General features: G+C 57.5%; 7 protein-coding genes across 11 annotated transcripts in view; 4 read left to right on the forward strand and 3 right to left on the reverse strand.

Annotated features, from left to right (window-relative positions):
- Positions 1 to 411: 411 nt before the first annotated feature.
- On the reverse strand, positions 412 to 1,312 carry H310_01675 (hypothetical protein). Its single transcript, XM_008864862.1, has one exon. It carries the CDS (start codon positions 1,274 to 1,276, stop codon positions 551 to 553), a length of 726 nt encoding a protein of 241 aa, XP_008863084.1. The 5' UTR covers positions 1,277 to 1,312; the 3' UTR covers positions 412 to 550.
- Positions 1,313 to 2,576: 1,264 nt separating this feature from the next.
- Positions 2,577 to 4,536, forward strand: H310_01676 (hypothetical protein). 4 transcript variants are annotated; one of them, XM_008864863.1, is made up of 8 exons: positions 2,577 to 3,093; positions 3,156 to 3,221; positions 3,267 to 3,425; positions 3,466 to 3,543; positions 3,616 to 3,648; positions 3,699 to 3,959; positions 4,008 to 4,082; positions 4,147 to 4,536. In XM_008864863.1, exons 1-8 carry the CDS (start codon positions 2,713 to 2,715, stop codon positions 4,294 to 4,296), a joined length of 1,203 nt encoding a protein of 400 aa, XP_008863085.1. In that variant the 5' UTR covers positions 2,577 to 2,712; the 3' UTR covers positions 4,297 to 4,536. The 4 variants fall into 4 exon arrangements, with proteins under 4 accessions (XP_008863085.1, XP_008863087.1, XP_008863086.1 ...); XM_008864865.1 differs by having other exon boundaries at positions 3,168 to 3,221; XM_008864864.1 differs by having other exon boundaries at positions 4,008 to 4,536.
- A 167-nt stretch (positions 4,537 to 4,703) lies between these two features.
- H310_01677 (hypothetical protein) lies at positions 4,704 to 8,834 on the forward strand (the record flags this gene model as incomplete). The annotated part of the gene is made up of 1 exon (XM_008864867.1): positions 4,704 to 8,834. One exon carries the CDS (start codon positions 4,704 to 4,706, stop codon positions 8,832 to 8,834), a length of 4,131 nt encoding a protein of 1,376 aa, XP_008863089.1.
- A 297-nt stretch (positions 8,835 to 9,131) lies between these two features.
- On the forward strand, positions 9,132 to 11,356 carry H310_01678 (hypothetical protein). The gene is made up of 5 exons (XM_008864868.1): positions 9,132 to 10,021; positions 10,078 to 10,293; positions 10,377 to 10,556; positions 10,697 to 10,866; positions 10,932 to 11,356. Exons 1-5 carry the CDS (start codon positions 9,179 to 9,181, stop codon positions 11,317 to 11,319), a joined length of 1,797 nt encoding a protein of 598 aa, XP_008863090.1. The 5' UTR covers positions 9,132 to 9,178; the 3' UTR covers positions 11,320 to 11,356.
- A 93-nt stretch (positions 11,357 to 11,449) lies between these two features.
- On the reverse strand, positions 11,450 to 12,700 carry H310_01679 (hypothetical protein). The gene is made up of 4 exons (XM_008864869.1): positions 12,336 to 12,700; positions 12,152 to 12,282; positions 11,939 to 12,091; positions 11,450 to 11,871 (listed from the first exon to the last, which is right to left on the reverse strand). Exons 1-4 carry the CDS (start codon positions 12,654 to 12,656, stop codon positions 11,520 to 11,522), a joined length of 957 nt encoding a protein of 318 aa, XP_008863091.1. The 5' UTR covers positions 12,657 to 12,700; the 3' UTR covers positions 11,450 to 11,519.
- A 620-nt stretch (positions 12,701 to 13,320) lies between these two features.
- H310_01680 lies at positions 13,321 to 16,180 on the forward strand (the record flags this gene model as incomplete). 2 transcript variants are annotated; one of them, XM_008864870.1, is made up of 17 exons in its annotated part: positions 13,321 to 13,356; positions 13,411 to 13,608; positions 13,669 to 13,775; positions 13,819 to 13,913; positions 13,966 to 14,047; positions 14,111 to 14,183; positions 14,233 to 14,298; positions 14,348 to 14,493; positions 14,538 to 14,623; positions 14,667 to 14,810; positions 14,860 to 14,930; positions 14,985 to 15,142; positions 15,189 to 15,355; positions 15,409 to 15,571; positions 15,619 to 15,753; positions 15,804 to 15,845; positions 15,902 to 16,180. In XM_008864870.1, the coding sequence occupies 17 exons, from the start codon at positions 13,321 to 13,323 to the stop codon at positions 16,104 to 16,106; spliced, it is 1,974 nt and encodes a 657-aa protein (XP_008863092.1). In that variant the 3' UTR covers positions 16,107 to 16,180. The 2 variants fall into 2 exon arrangements, with proteins under 2 accessions (XP_008863092.1, XP_008863093.1); XM_008864871.1 differs by having other exon boundaries at positions 15,409 to 15,753.
- A 32-nt stretch (positions 16,181 to 16,212) lies between these two features.
- Positions 16,213 to 16,605, reverse strand: part of H310_01681 (hypothetical protein) — a gene marked incomplete at both ends in the record, with an annotated part of 641 nt that continues 248 nt past the window's right edge. The window contains 2 exons of the mRNA XM_008864872.1: positions 16,213 to 16,348; positions 16,451 to 16,574. Coding sequence (XP_008863094.1) covers positions 16,213 to 16,348; positions 16,451 to 16,574 — 260 coding nt within the window. The remainder of the gene's footprint in view (positions 16,349 to 16,450; positions 16,575 to 16,605) is intronic.

Consider the following 16,605-nt stretch of genomic DNA (forward strand, 5'->3'; position numbering starts at 1 on the left):
GTGACGACGGTGGTGGCCAAACTTGTCGACACTTTCACCTATTAATGGCAGACGAGGTGCTGTTATAAGGCTCAAGTCCTTGCTGTTCATCGCGTAGAGTATCGAGCTGCCATCGTCTGGTCGTATAACAGTCGTGGTTTGTCCAGTATAGCTCCACTCTCGGGGGAAGTGGCATCTATGGCTCACACCACTGTGACAACGTGATCGAATATTCCATCCCGCGCGCATCTCTCCAACAGGAAGGTGTGGTCCATTTTTGATGGATTTGTCGTAGGGAGACTCGATGCTGTTGCTTCCGCGCGCTGCTGGCGACACGTGTCTCTCATATGCCTCCAAGGCCGAGATGCGGCCACCATCACGAACTTGCATGTAAATGGCGAGCACCATGTCGATGTTCTGCAACATCGTACGTGTTGGGAGAAAGGGACGTGTGTTACTGTTGTGTTAGTCGAGCACGGCGTCAGGGATTACATGGAGACGCATGAGCATGATGGATGGTGTTCGAGATAACGATGGGATCGAATGGATTGCGAGCGTGGCAACTCGGACATCACTCGTGGCCTTTCGAGGGGGCGGCGGCGGGCAAGACGTGGACGACTGGCTCATAAATGAAGTACCACGAATCTTTCACCATCGTGCCTTCGGATGACGTGTTTTGCATGACCGCACTTCCGTACAGCCGCCATCCCATTGCGTGGAGGTGTGCGAAGAGTTGGGCGACTATAAGCCGTCCAAACGGCGTGTGTCCGGAATTCCATGGGGAGCTCCATAACTTGAATTGTGTGCACCCAAGGGTGTACTCTGAAACGCGGACGCTGCCGCCCTGGTAGTGTTCGTTGATGCAAGTCGTGGCACGCTTCACGACATCGGACGGAGCGTCGATGACTCGGAGAACGTCGTGCTGGTTGATCGAGATAGCCAACATCATCGGCGTGAACGGCTCGGTGCGCTCAAACATGAGGACGTCTTTGCTGCCGGCGGTGTTGCTCATGTTTGTCGCGCAATACAAGCCATACCCTTGCATGAGCAATGAGCGCAAGATGTGGAGCATGAGACGCCTTGAATGCACTGCGTCCTCGCCGCTTGGGGACCACGGGGAACCGCCGAGCTTGATCTCAACAACCGAGTCTTTCGATGTAATCGACGAAACGCCATGAGACCAGCTGACCGCGGCAGCTTCCGAGATCCATCGACTTGCGTCCGGCGGAAAATTGCTCAGTCGAATGAGGTTGCTTCGATGAAGGGAAAGCAGCGCCAGCGGCTCCACCTCCGTCATCGCCCCGTTTTGGCTGCTTCTGTGTGTCGAACGTCGTTGAATTGTGTGTCATTGCACGTGGCGGCGCCACAAACATTCTCATTCCCCAATCGCTGGCACAGTACAAACAACTGTATTGTAAAGTAGGCGTAAGCCCGGGGTACATCGTACATCCACTCTGCACTCAATGAGACGGGTGGGATCGGTTGCAGCGTCGGCTGCACCAGACCGCCACGACACATACGCCGCACCAGCGCATGCCCAGCATCCTTTTACTCGCCAAAGCAACGGGAATGAAACTAGGGCAAGACCATCAACCGAGGATACAGAGCAGACATTTCATTTAGGTGAAATACTGTGGTTTTCGAACAACGTGTCCCGCCACGTCAGTCAAGCCGACGCGAAGCGAACAAAATCGCGCCGTCTGTGCCCCTTGCCACTCTCGTAATGGAATTGCAACTTGCAGCTCGTCATCTTCCCGCCGCCTGTGTTCATGCGAGGTAGTCCTCGACATCCTCCGTTCGTGGTTCCCCTCCATCGTTCCACGACGTTTTTCAAATTGCTGCTGGAGGTGATAATTGATTGCAATCGCCCCATACAAACTGAATCGATTCATGTCCCTGACACACAGGTTTAGATGTAGGACTTGTTGGCTGCGACCAACGCGTCCCGCTGGTAGTGGCGCCTTGTCAAGATGAGTGCGTAGTCGTTTGGGTGCGATCGCTGCAACGACACGGGGTCCTACATGCACACCAAGGTAGGTAACATAGCGTGTCGCGTCGCTCGCGCCGAACGCGGTGACTCAGCCAGCCAGCAAACCAGTTCGACGCCGACACTTAATACACTTGGGGTTGGACGTGTAAACGGTGTGCGCCTCAGAACCAATACGAAAAAATGTACCGGTGCATGTAGAAGCATGAGTGTTGTATGGTGCGGCGTCCTCTAACTGCTCTAACTGTTCATGGACCATCGATCGGGACAATACGGCGAAAACAATATGCAATCGAAACCCTACGTCGATTACGGTGCATCGCTGCGCAACGAGGTCCGGTGTACACACGAGTTTTGCGTCCAGAACCTCGAGTTCGGTCTCAGTGCTTCCACACGTACTTATACCAATGCCTTCTGACAAGTATGCACCGTTTGAGAGGGGATAGCAATAATGAGGAAGCAGCCAGGCTCGGCCTGGTGGAGCTACCCATGCAGCAGCATCGCTACATGGCAGGGGCAATTCCGCTCGACAAATCCCCCTCCCCATAGTTGATCGTAGAATCCGGTTAATCGCATTTTCCGCCAATCCATTGTGGCATCCGGTTACTAAGGCGCTTCGAATTTCAAACTCCCCGCACTTTTTTGGTCGGAAGCGCGCCAAGCAATACGCGCTGGAGCGAAGGACCCAACGGGGAAGCGCAAATCGGGCGAGGGTAACTCCGTAGAGACATCTGCATCTGAGCGCTATGACAGAACCCGACTTCAGTTGTCGGAAGAAATGGCTGGAACAAGACCGAGAAAACAGAATCAAGCTACAGAATCTGCGAGACAGCCTCCGCGCGACAATTGTCCGAGCGGGAAACTTCCCTGCACGAGGAGCCAAGCCAAGACTACTGAGCCCGAAGAGGATCAACTCCGGCAGTCCCGCCACAAGCGACAATGCATTGAGCAGCCAAGGCAGCACGTCGGACGACAAGGAAAACGTCCACGGGCTGCACGGTTCCGTGGACACTCCATCCAAGAAACGGCGTCTGACGCAGTTTCTTGCTGCAAGTAGACCAAACAAAGCGAGCATCTCCTTGAAAGATATCGTTGCAAGTGCGTCGTTGCCTTCTGACATGAACGAGGTGAGTTGCTACCTTGAAAAATGCCACAACTCGCAAGTCTGCCTACAAATTGCTCATGATAGGCTTCTACGAAGAGCATCTCAGAAGCTGTGAACGAAGTCTTGTCCAAGCGACTGATGGCGCTGGAGGTGCGTTACTGTCGTGACAACTCCCATGTTGATATACCGTTTTAGGCAACGCTGAAAGATGTTGTCACTCAAAATTCTGTCGACATGACACATGTAAAGCGCTTGGAAGCGCGCAACGCGGACCTCTTTGCAACCAACACCGCGCTCGAATCGAGAAATACTGCGTTATCGGCGCAGGTGGAGTCGATGGCAGCGACATTCCAGGTACATTCCACTGTGCTAGCAGGTTGTGACATGGACGTAGGCTACGTTAGCACAGATTTCATTAAGGCAGGAACTCCTCGTGAAGGAGCAAACAGAAGCATTGCGCACCAAATACGAGGTAACACACAGTATCGGATCTGTTACTGTACGTGTTCATGGATTTGATCGACAATGTCATGCCTCGACGAAGGCCCAAATCTCGGACCTTACGTCCAAGCTAACGGTGAGTGATTAGTTGCAAGGTATGCGATAATTGCTCATTTGGCGCGTTAGACTGTGACGTCCAAGTTCGATGCGATTCGAGAAGATGTCGACTTGAAATGCAACGATCGTGCGGGCGTCGACATCATGCCGCTGTTGGACAGTCTGGAAGAGCAGCTGTTCCAAGAGGATGACGGAGATGTGCTCGAGGATGCGCGGAGCGTGCTGCTTCCAGCATTGAAGAAGCGTTTACGCGAGTACGCTGTGTGGGTTAAGACCCACGACGAAGAGCGCCAGTTGCTCCAGTTCTCAAATCAAGTGTACCTGCAACAGGTCGAGGGAATTCTATCACGACTCGAATGCTCACAGTTCCATGGACAGATCAACGAATTGCAACAAAAGAACGTGGCCTTGAACGCGGAAGTCGCGGAAGCGCAGCAGCGAGCCGCGTACATTGTGAGCAATGCATCGTCCAGTGCATTCCAATCCATCTTGTCCTCATCGTCTCACTCGCTGGTAGGAACAAAATGCAGCGGTGGAGCGGCACGAACTCATGGACGAGTGCGAACAAACAACAAGCAAATTTGTATCGGCGCTTGAGAAGGCAGTCGAGAAAAACAAACAGCTTCACAGAGAACTGGCCGAGGCAAGGGCAAACGCAGCACCCTAACGAATGGAACAAGAACCGTAACATGCCCCACGGGACGTCGTCGAGTCCTTTTCTTCCCGTCAGCGATGTCGATGGCGTCGCATCGGTCTCCATCGCGTCGTCGTCGCGTCATGGTTCGGACAGGACCCGCGTTCGCCGTTTCAGAGTCGGGCGGTGGTGTCCATGCAGACGCATCGATTCGATGGATAACAAACTGGATGATAAAAACATGATCCATCTTGATTTTAATGACGTCGAGAGCAATAACCTTTGTATTTGTATCCACTTAATCCGTTCAAATAAAAATTCGTCGTCTATCGCGCGGAAACAACTGCTTTGTGTTGCCAGCGTCGTCCGAGCCGGCCCCAACTGCCGCCGCCGACGCTTCAAACCTGTGCCTTGCCATGTTCTCAGGAAAGGGAAACTCGATGCGAAGCCGCGTAGCTCTGCCGTTCCCGACGTCGATTGCACCGTCACCCGCTGCCTCTGCGTTCCATCACACTTTCCTGTCTGCACTCGACACCGAGTCCCGCATTCTCCAAGACGTGCTGTCGCTCCGCCCGCTTTCGTCGGCCCTTCAATACACTCCAGGACGACCCGTGACCGTACGCTCCACAGAGTTCTTCAGTGAGTTGACCCAAGACAGCCCCGACCATCCGTGGAAACCATCACATCGCGCAGTGGTGCACCTCGTCGACATTCTCCTCACGTGCATGGACCGCATTAACCAACAACAGCAGAAAACAGCATCGCACAACTTGTCTGAATCACTGCACAGCGCGGCAGAAGCTGCGGGGTACGCCATGGCACACACGATGATTTTGTCGCACGTGCATACGCTCTGCCACCACGACGATGGCCCCGTCGACGCCGCCACAATCCTCCTCACAAGTGTTCTCGCATCTTCCATGGAGTACGGCCACATGCACCCTCTTCACGTCCACCCCCTCGTTCCATCGAACGGTGCCGTCGTCTTTTCCTCAACGTCGTCGTGGCCGTGCTCCATTTGCCATCGCGTGGCCCTGGTCAAGACGGACGTCGTCTACCGATGTGCTGGCTGCGATGTCAATTTGTGCAAGGAGTGCTTCACGCGCATTCCCGTTGCCTCGTTGTCGTCCGGTACAGTACCTTGCATTCCCCGGCGCACTCATGGCATCACATCCGCGACGATCACCTCACCGCGGCGCCTGCTTGATGGCCTCTGGACCCATGCACTGGACTCGCTGTGTGCCGCCAACATGTCTGTCGTCGCGCTCGACATTGCGCGGACCCTTCGTAACCGCGTTCTGGAACTCCCATTGACGGCGGGTGGCCCGCTCGTTCCGTTGCTGACCTTGCTGCATGACATGGTGTCATCCTCGTCAAGTTTTTGCGCGGCGCTGGTGCACTCGTCGCAGTGGCTTCCGGTCGTGATCACGGGCAAGTCCATCGAGATGGCGTCGTTTCTCGGTCCGTTCTTCCGACACACGAGCTTCCCCGACGAAATCGTCCCTGGGGACTGCCTATGCGGTCCGACCGCCGACAAATCCACCGTGCGCACAACCCTCGATTCCGTGCAAGGGATGCAAACCGCAGTTGTCCGCGCGTTTTGCAGCCACGGCGGTGCCATCGCACAAGCCATGATGTGCTGGGTCACGTGCAGCATTGATGCGAACAGCGTCCGTCGCCGGCTCGGGCACTCCCCAGTCGAATGCGCATCCGACGGATTCCTCTTGAATGTCGCGGCGATGGCGCTGCAGGTTACGACGGCGTACGTAGACGACGTGACCCAAATTGACGTAACGTGGCACACGACTCGACCGGGGCGCCTATCCTTGGCGAACTTGACACAAATCTTACCAAACCACGTGGTCGAGTTGGAGTCGCACACCCTACCTCCCTCCGCCGACGAGGGCTCGCGGGCGCCGCTGTTTTACCCGCAGTACGACGGGCATGCCGGCGTAGTATGCGACCACTGCCAAGACAAGGACTTTGTCGGTGTTCGGTACAAATGCATCCACTGCGACGACTTTGACTTGTGCGCGTCGTGCTATGATCACCGAAGGCAAATCCATGGACCACAGCACGGGTCGCATCCCTCCCACTCGACCCACCACTATATCCCGCCCCCGCTGGACCACCCCCCGACGCACGTGTTTCTTCGATTGAACATTCCGCTGCCGCAAGTGACCACTTGGCCATTTCGAAAACAACCGATCGTGGCTGTCGAGCCAAACCTGTCGTCCACGTGGTGCCCAACGTGCGCCGGTGAATGCACGGGCGTCCTCCAGTGCAGCGAGTGCGACCAGCAGGCGTGTTTGGCGTGCGTCCAAGCCGAAGAAGCCGATGCCAATGGGAATCCGCACCGGTTGCACGCCCCAGGTCACCATTACCTGGACACATCCACGATTTCGTTTTCCACACCCAGTACGATTCGGCTACCGCAAAGCATGTACCCGCCGCAGTTTTTGCCGCCACGCGCTGACCAACCCGACATGTGGTGGTACGTCGCGATGAAGAGTCTGCATGTGGGGCCGGTGCTGTCGCTGATGCGGTATGTGTCGGTGCACCGCGAGTGCATGCAGTTGAAAGCCCTATGCAACGTGGAAACGCGAACGAGGCAGCAAAGCCAAGGCAGCGGCGGAGGCGGAGGCCGCCGGTCCACTCGGTCGACGCACCACCACCACCATGCCCTCACCATGAACGCCACGCGCGTCGACGAACTGCTCAAGACGAAGAGTGCGATGGAAGTGCAGCTGTTTGCGCCGGCATTTCTCCGCCTCTTGTTTGGCCACTACACCCGCACAGCGCAGTGGCTGCTGCATTTGATGCGTTATTCAACTGAACGCACCGATGACGTCAAAGGGGACGGCGCCGTTTCCCTGGCGTACGCTTTGGTTCCGGAAGCCGTTCTATGCAACCTCGCGGACGTCCTGTATGTCGCAGGCGTCCACCCGTGCGACGGCGTCGACTGGTCCCCTGCCGCCGTCGAGCCGCTCGTGACGTTGCTTTTCACGCTCGTCGGGTCGCGGCATTTGACGAACTCGCCCCATGTCCGTGTGCAACTGATCCGAGCGCTGATGTCCCTTGCTCCAGTAAAAGTCTCGACTCGAAATGCGTTGGTGCTGTACGACGTGCTGGCCATCCGTCCGACATTGCGCCGATCGGCCGTGAACAATCTGCTCCGGTTTCACAACGACTTGGACCAGTACAGCAACAACACGGGCGGCGACACGTCGTGGGGTCTGCTGCCGGCGCGGTTGTCGACGCTGTTGTTGCTTCGGTGGCTGTGGAATGCCCCGTTTGTGGCGCAGGAAGCGGAACGGTGGTCGGCCAACGACCACGGGATGGGTCTCCTCTTTAGCGGTGCACTGCACGACATCACTCGTCTACTGGACGAAGCCACGTCAAAAGTGCTTGCGATGCGGCGGCTGCAGGAGCTGCAGGACAGCCCGACGTCGACGACTGGCGCGTACTTTCAACCGGCCATGATGCAGTCGTACATGGCGCTGCATTTTAACAAGGCGCGCACGACGTTTCGAGTTCTCATCGAGTGCCTGGAGCTCCTGGCGTGGATCGTAGCCGTGCCGCCGCTTCGCGCTGTGCTGTGCCGCCGGTCGCTTGTGGACCAGACCGCCTCCACGCTGTCGTTCGTCGTGGCGACCCTCGAGACACACCTGCATCCTTCCAAGTGGGGCTTCTCGGCCGAAATCTACCAGGACGGCATGCTCGCGCTGGCCGAGGCGCTCTTGGTTGTCGTCCGATGCGCGGGACTCCATCACTCGTGCCCCGAAGCATCAGCGTGGAAGCTCTCCAACTACGCGGGAATCCTGATGGAAGAAAAGATTGGTGACCTCGATGTGCACCAGCGGTGGAAGTTGAGCTCGTGTTTGTTTCGACTGGAAAAGGATGTTGCCATGTCGCGCGGGACGCCTTCGCCGAACATCCCGCCACCGCCGCTCGACGAACGACAGAATGAAGTCGAAGCTGACAACGAACCAGATGAAGAGTCGGCCCTCGCGGCACTCGAGGCCAAGGCGTGCGAGTCCCGGGCCGTGGAAGACATGACCAGATTCGAGCGACAGCTCGCATCTCGATTTGTGTCTGCGCTTGCCGCCGATGGCCGGTTTGAGTCCGTGCGATTTCGACGAGCTGCTGTGTTGTTGCGGTCGGATCCGTCGCTCACTAGTGCGTGGCGCGAGAAGTTCCTCCAAGTTGTGGACCACACCGAGCAAGTCATGGCGCTGCACGAGCAAATGGACGAGCGCCTCGGCCCCGTCCCTGACGAGTACCTGGATCCGATTCTCAACACGCTGATGTTGCATCCGGTGCAGTTGCCATCGGGGCACATCGTAGACCGGTCCATGATCGAGAGGCACCTCTTGTCGGCGAGCGTGAACCCATTTAGCCGCGAGCCCTTGACCGTGGAGATGCTACGGCCATGTCCGGAACTTCAACACACGATTGCACGGTTTGTGCAGTCCAAGTTGCGGCAGGACGATGCTGTGGTGGACCCAGAAGCGTGGGGCCTCGGGTGGGAGTGTCTTTTTGAAGGCGGCAGCTTACCGGGCGACCCATGAAGCGTCCTCTTAATCCCGTCGCATTGGACGCGGCGACATTATAGGACAATCATCGATAATGGTGGCGTTTTCATTCGCACACTATATATGGTTGGGCTGGACCTCCACACTAAATATGGATCTCGCTGGGTCTCCTGCGTCATTACTACTAGTACTACTGTAGTACAGTCTAACTCGATACAATCACCGGCTTACACTATATCAAGTCTCGTGTACCTGGAAATGGTGTGAGTGCGGTTACAAGGCGCCTGTGGAACCGCCGCGTTCTTTGACATGCACGGATGTGAAACGACCGAAACGACATCGAGCCTTCCACACCATTTCAACTAGTCTGGCGCGGGGCGATGGGAGCGCATGAGATCCTCGCGGCGGCGTGGGCAGACCGCCGGAAACGGTATGTCCTCACAGCGGGCATCACGCTTGTCGCGCTCTTTGCGGTCGTGGCAACGATCGTTGCAACGGTTCGGTCGCAAAACAGTTCGACGGACTCGACCGTGTTCGCTCCGACTATAGACCATGCCGAAGGCGGGACCCAGGGGAGTGTGAAAGCGCCATCGTCGGGTCCTACGCCCGAGCCACCTTCAACGTTGTCGGGGGAAGTGTCCACCTCGTCTCCCGCCCCATTATCACCGAACGCAATTCATGGTGGTTCATCGACCACCCCCACGCCGACACCACCTCCCAACCTGGTGTACACGTGCAGCGCAATGGACCCCACGTCTGTGTGCTACATCCCTCCCACCAATTCGCCGTTATATTGCTCGCTCGACAAGGCGATCGATCCAAACCTCGTGTATATCGCTGCACCAAGCGTCGGGAATACCAACGCAGGTTTCGCCATGGAGCAGCAGTGCGCCAGCGGTGATCGCTGTACGTACGGGTGCGAGCCGCCGTTTGTAGCGTCGAGCAACGGGTGGAACAATGCCGACTGCATTCCGTACCTATCGCTGTGTCCTCCATACTCTGCGTCGACAGCCCGAGGTGGGCTCTACTGCGACAAAGGTCGACTTATCCTTGACTCGCCAAGCCAACCCCTTTGCGTTCCCGGTCTCAACACGTCATTCGTGACGAACAACGTGCCTGCCATCATGTCCACGTGCCAGCGAGTTACTCCTGGCAACGGCGCTCCCATGATTGGGCTCGAGGCCGGTCCTGGTCAAACAAAGCAGCTCGCGGTATTCCCTCAGGTACATTTGAGCGTACCCACGGCGAACGGCGACTGAGCACGCCTCTCTCCTGGCAGTGGTATTGGCGAGGCGTTTCGGCACAGCACGTCGTCCACTTGCCCGGGACTCGCCGGATCGCGGCTTGTCAGCGCAACGCCGACCCGCTTAGCATGAACGCCCAAGGCATCGACGCGATGCCGTTTTTTCTTGGCGGAGGGAGCTTGCCAGGGTCGGCGTGTGCTGCGTGCGCCCAGCATTCGCTCGCGTTCAACGAGCACTTTGACTTTCGAAAGGTCCTGTTTTGTTCGTCCACACGACGCCGTATTCTAGTTCCCCCGCGTGACCCTTATCGTGTCGCTGACTTTGCATGCCGCAGGCGTACTCCAAAGTTCCTGGCTACGGTGTGCGCGTCCGCAACTGCAACGACGTCACGTGCGGGCCCGTGCAATGCGATGCCACGTACGTGTACAACGCCGCCTCGGACACACTCGACGCGTACTGGGTCAAGTACAACACCGTGTTTGGGCCCACTGCCGCGGGGTGCATTGCCGACGTGGTGGGTACCTTTGTATCCAAATCACCGTGCTTGCTACCGTCGTCCATGACGGCAAACCTCTTCGTCTCCATCGCACGGCTTCTTGTGGCGTTCGGGCCGTGAATGCGACACTGATTGCCCTGGGGCCGTGAATGTTGTAGGTGGTCGGGCAGGGATGGACTTCACGCGATGGCACGTCCAAATACACGCTATACGAGTACTACCCCACATCAGCGAGTGGCCAGCAAGCTGCTTCTTGTTCGGGGTGCTCCCCCGCGCCGACATTCGACGCGACGCGATGCAGCAAGATCCGGCAGCCTCTTGCAGCCAAGTACGATCGCGGCCACAGCAAGTTATTGCCGAACGACCGATTCTAATGCCGTTGGTTGTCGGTAGGTTTGGCAGCGGGGTATCGCCTGCGCAGTACGTGTGCACGCCCGTGGGTGCCGCCGTTGGGATGGCAGGCACATTGACTGTGCTGAGTGCGACTTCCACGAACGACGCCAGCAAGACGGGGTGGCTCACCGCAACCGTCCAAATCGAGATCTTTGTCGCGTGTGTGTTGGCCGTGATCGTGGTCGTGGCCGTCATGCGCGCGCGCCGCATCCCCGCCGCATCAAACACGAGCGCCGCCGACACCGTTATCCTTGAGCCGCAGCCGCTCACGGAGCTTCCAATGCAATGGACGCCAGACCGCCGCGGTAGCATGCATGTAAACCGCACGACGTATGTTGCAAGGAGCAGCACTACCTTTGAGCCCCACCCCGACGTCAGTGAGGACTAACTGCATTTCATTTCAACATGGTTGTACCATAATCCCATTCGCCACTCGCGCCGCCGCCTTCAACCCCAACCGCTGCATGCGATCGATGCCCCTTGTCTGCGAAGACATGGCGCGATGGATGCCATTATGTGTGCACGCAGTCACGACGGCGCCAGCCGTCCGAGACGAGCAGTAAGATACATGACGTGGTTCATGGAGTGTTAGACGTCATTTGGAGCTTCGTCATCGTCGTTGCTGTCGCCGTTGAGAACGCTGTAATACTCTGGGTTGGCGTCGACGCAGTCTCGAAGCGCCAGCGTCTGGGGGCCGCATTTGGTCAAAAAGTCGGACCCTTCCTTCTTGGACTGGTCCAGGCACGCTTCCCACGTCGTAAACTGTTCGCCGCATGGACCGGCCTTCATGAAGAGGCAAAAGCCGCACTCTGCCTTCTTCGGCGGCGGGCCGCACGAGTGCGTGGCCGCGTCATACGTCGACGACGTGCACAGCACTCCCGTCAGCTCCAGCGCGTCGTCAGCCAAGATGGTCAACGACGCGTTCGTGGGTGGAAACGGGCTAGACATGGGGGAACCAGTTGAGCGCATGGTGACGGGTTATATGCACGAGTGTGGGAGTTGTGTACTTGTAAAGCGGAAGGAGCTTGGACGAGAACGATGGCAACGGGCCTTCGAAAGTTGACAGACCAACATGGAGGCCATCAGGAGAGTCGTCGACGCTCAAGTGGCCGGCAGCCTGAAGGCGCTCCAAGAGGACGTTCGAGTACCCATGCGTGTACCTGTAAGAACAAGTCGTGTGAGTGTGCAGGACGACAAATGGAGACTAATGAAGGCCGCACCCGTCCTCGCCGGTGACAGACACCGTAATGTGCGGGCACTCCACTGCATAGTTCACGTCGCCGTGCTCGGTGGAGACAGACGCGATCGCAGCTTGCGCGTGTTCGTCTTGTGCCACAGCTTGGATTTTGACCTGCACGCACGTCATGAACTTGAACACAAGAAAGCACGATGTGTGGAAGGTACCGTGACGTTTTTGCCCATTATGGGGGCAAACGCATCGAGCTCTTCTTTGGACGGGTTGTACTTGAGAACAAGACTCGATTGAGCAGATGTGTCGCCATGCAGGGCTTGGAAACGAGCTTTCAACGCGTCCTGGGACTTGGCGTCCAAGAATACACCAACGAATTCCATTCGGCGCGCCGTCGCAGGGTGCGGTGGGTCGGCAGATGATGGGATGGTCTCACAGGAGGACGTCATACTCCACGCACTCCCACCAGTCAGAGCAGCCATTCCCATGCCTACATGGCGCGCTTGACGCAGCGAGCGACGGAAGAAGGACGCCATGCTTCCAAGTGTCAACACAAACGAATGTCACCGACGAAATTGCAGCGCCAATGGTTGTACATAGGTATCTGGATAAAATGGTCATATCCGGATATCTCGATTTCGAGAGCACCTCTTGAATTCGTGCGTGCAGTACCGCAGCTACAGCCGAATGTGCCGGTCGAACGATCCGACGGCAAAGAGCGATCCTGTCGATGGGTCTTGCTCGATGTCGAACATAGTGAACGATGTCATGCCGTGGCGTCCACCACCTCATTGTCGTCGACGTCAGGTTTCGTCCGTCGTTCAACTCGACGGGTGGCGGCACCAGCATCAGCACGATACCAGTTGCAGCACGCCCTCGGTCTTGAGTGTCATCGTCCCTTCTATGTGTCGACAGCGGCATGCTATAATAGGAAATGAGCAACCAAGCTGCCGGTTTGGTGTGGTGGATGTGGAGAGGTGCAAAGATTGGAGCATCCTGGTTTTCAAGCGCATTGTTTCTGCCATCCATCCGATACCAATGGAGAGGAAACCGCCGCTCCATGTATAACTGGCTGAGAAAATAGAGAAAATAGCACCACGATACGCATCACCAGAGCAGCCAGTCTCGGCACTCGGCGGCGTCTATCTTTAACGCGAGGACTTCGTACTGAAAAGCAAAGGCCCGTTGTGTGGATCCGCCATGTCGAGCGTCAGCCCCGCAACGGCAGTGGTCCCTGTAAGCGTGGCTCGGCGCCCATGCCATTGTTTCACGGAATTGAGTGCATCCTAGGGCGACCGACGGTCCGGCCGCAACTCCACCGCGAGCTACCGTAGTTCTGGCCGGTCCAGCATTTTGAAGCGACGGCTGAGTGCCGTCAAGGTTGTGCGAACGTGGCGCGTCTCAGTCTTACCTGGGCTCGTCATGTTTCTGTGTACCCTCGCGCTTATCTTTCTCTCCATCTTCCTGCTCGTCCTCCTCATTTCGCAAGTACGACCGCTCATCGACGTCCATGTTGGCCCGACGGCGGGCGATCGATCGCGGTTGTAGGGCATGTTCAATCGCCAAGTCGTGACTGTCAACGCGCAGCTCGCGGAAACTTTTTTTTGGGCGCCGTACGACCAGTCGTGCATGCTCACGTCGGCTGGTCTCCACTCGTACGAGGCGCATGCAACTCGTCGCGGCTTAATTGTGGAGTAGATGCGGCACGGCGACGACCAGCATCATTCCCACGACGCCGTTCGCGGCCATGGGGACAGAGCTGGCCAAGCTATGGAACGCGGAACTCATGGAAGGTGCGATATGTGCCTTCTTGGTACCCCCATGCGGCATGACGTCGTGCTGTAGCGGGAGGAATGCTGTTTATCACGTCATGCGTCATTGGCGGCACGAGCAACGTCGGGTGGACGAATCTCCAGTTGATTGCAGGGTACCATGGCGATTCCAACGTCGTCATTGCCATGGCGCTCGAGAGCTCAGGGGTTCGAAGTAGCTACGACAAGTTTCCCGAATGCCTGCCGACGGCGCCGCAGGACGTGGCGGGCATGGCCATGTTGGAGACCACGGTAAGCCCTCCGTTGAACAGCGCCCGCCGCCTTTGCTGAACATCCGCAGATCCGAGACCACCACGCCGACGGTCTCTACTTTCTAACGCTCTACAGCGACCTTGATCCGACCATGGTACGAGCGACGTTGGAGAAGCGGGGCACATGATGGTTTGGCTGCCTAGACACGATTTACTTACGTCAATTCGGATGGAACGACACAAAACCTGATCGCCAACGTCAAGCGGATGCTGATCACGGTGGACGGCAAGATCGAAGCAGACTCGTTGGGACGTGACTACATTATCACGTCGCGACCGCTGGGCGAGCGGTAGGCAGCGTGGAAGGACTCCAGGAACGTCATCTGTGCACCAGCTACCTCGTGACTGGTTACTGCGACACGGTCGTGGAAGAACTCAGCGAGTTGAAAGAGAGTCTCGGGCTCACAGGATGGAGCCAAGGTCAGCGCTGTCGGTGATGGAGTTGTTGCTATCGTGTGCGTAGGAAAGCATTCGAAGCTGCCGATCGTGCCGGGATGGAGCTGTGGCCACAACGTCGAGCACGCCAACGAAGTGATCGTGACGCAAGCACTCGCGTCGATCCTGTCGTTGTGGTTTATCGCGGGCGATGTCTTGATCACAATTGAAGGTAACGACGGCTTGTGGCGTCGTCATGACGTCATGCGGCGTCGTGGCAGGCCTCCAGGGCCTCCTCAGCGGCAAGCCCGTGCTCAAATACACAGTCCTGTCGGGGCTCGAACGGCGCAAGGTACTGCAATTCTGTCCGCCCCTTCCCACCTCCGACGGACCTCCATGTCGCCAGTGGCTCCTCGCGTGCATCGTGGTCAATTCGATGCCAGGGCTGCTCTACATGGATGTGTCGCGCATCTACTATTACTCGGTCAACGGGTTCAAGATCTTTTCGCTGTCGTCGGTCATGGTCGCCAACTTTTTCACGTTCGGGTTCATCATGATGCTGAGGTACGGGCAACGCGGACGTGTCTCTCTTGACGTGCGCCACTTGTAGCATCGTCGACACGGCCTTGGGCGCCGTCCGCTCTTTCCACTCGTGTGTGGGGTACTCGGCGCCCGTCTTCCTCGCGTCGTCCATCTTCTGGCTGTCCGAGGCATGGTGCCACGACAAGCTGTTTATGGATGCCTTCAACAAGTTCTACTCGGCCCCGGCGTTCCTCGGTTGGACCCATCCATCCCACGATGCGCTCACCGGATGCTGCATGCCCATCTAGCGTTCACAGTCAATGGCGCCGAGTGGCCCAGTGGATCGTATGTGGCGGAAGGCACGCCGCCGATCGTGACGTTCTTGCTCGAGACGATTGCGACGGCAGTCGGCGGCAGTTTTGCCCTCTCCATCGCAACCTCGTCCATCTATCGACGCCTTGTCCATGACGAGTACGGAGTGGCCGGGAATGGAATCGATCGATCGTGGACCCTGTTAGGTGGCTTGTCTCGACCACGTGGTGCCGCAACAATTCGTTGCTGCCGACGCTCCACTTGCCGAATTTGATCACGGCGCTGCCGCTCGAGCCGTCCAACGGCATCAAAATCGGCAACAGAACGTATTGCAAACCGAGGTACGTACCGTCGACCCCGGGTCCGACTGCTCCAACGTGTCGGTGCCTAGCACGATTGCCCTGATGGGGTACGCCACCGTCGTGAAATACCAGTACGTCGTCCGTCGCGATCGCATCGTCTCTCATGACGGGGGTCTCGCCTGACCAGGAAGCGATCCCCGACGCAAGAATGCGACTCGCACGAGCCCGCGACTCAAGTGATCAGCATCTACGCGCTCGTGCCATCGATGGTCGTGCCATCTTGGGTCCCGTCGCTCGGCACCATCGACCAGAACCAGTTCACAAGAACGCTGGGCAAGCACCTTGCCAAGGCGACCCCAGTCATGCACACGCGAGGGTCGTGTGTCGTCTAGTCGATGAGACATGGCGCAGCGAGTGTGGCATATATATCACGACAACAACACGATTCCTCGCTACATTCCACTGCCAGGGGAGGCGTGTTGAACACGACTGTTTTTTCTATGATGGGGCATGGCGCCCTGCGTTGAGCATGCTCTGCTGCGTTTGCTGCAGCGTTTTGCCCGTTGCTTCTGTCTTCTTGAGCAAGTCGAGCAGCGTGTTGTGAATCGTCGACTGCGCCGTCGGCATGTTGTACCTGGAGCATCGCCGTGAGATCGTAGCTGCTGTCGTGCACCAACAGCCATCGCACACCCCACGACCTCGAAACAGACATCTCGTCACTAGCCACACCACGTACGTTTGCGAATGCGCCTGGGGCGCCGTGTACACGTTTTGGTGGTGGTGGTGTCTGGTTTGCAGGTACCCGCAGCGCTCTTCGAGGATGTGGGACACATGGGTGGCAAGTTGTTTGAGCTGGGCGACTTGGCGCACAGTCACGTTCTCCCGGGGCTA

The sequence above is a fragment of the Aphanomyces invadans genome, assembly GCF_000520115.1.
Source record: "Aphanomyces invadans strain NJM9701 unplaced genomic scaffold supercont1.2, whole genome shotgun sequence".
NCBI classification, from domain to species: domain Eukaryota; phylum Oomycota; class Saprolegniomycetes; order Saprolegniales; family Verrucalvaceae; genus Aphanomyces; species Aphanomyces invadans.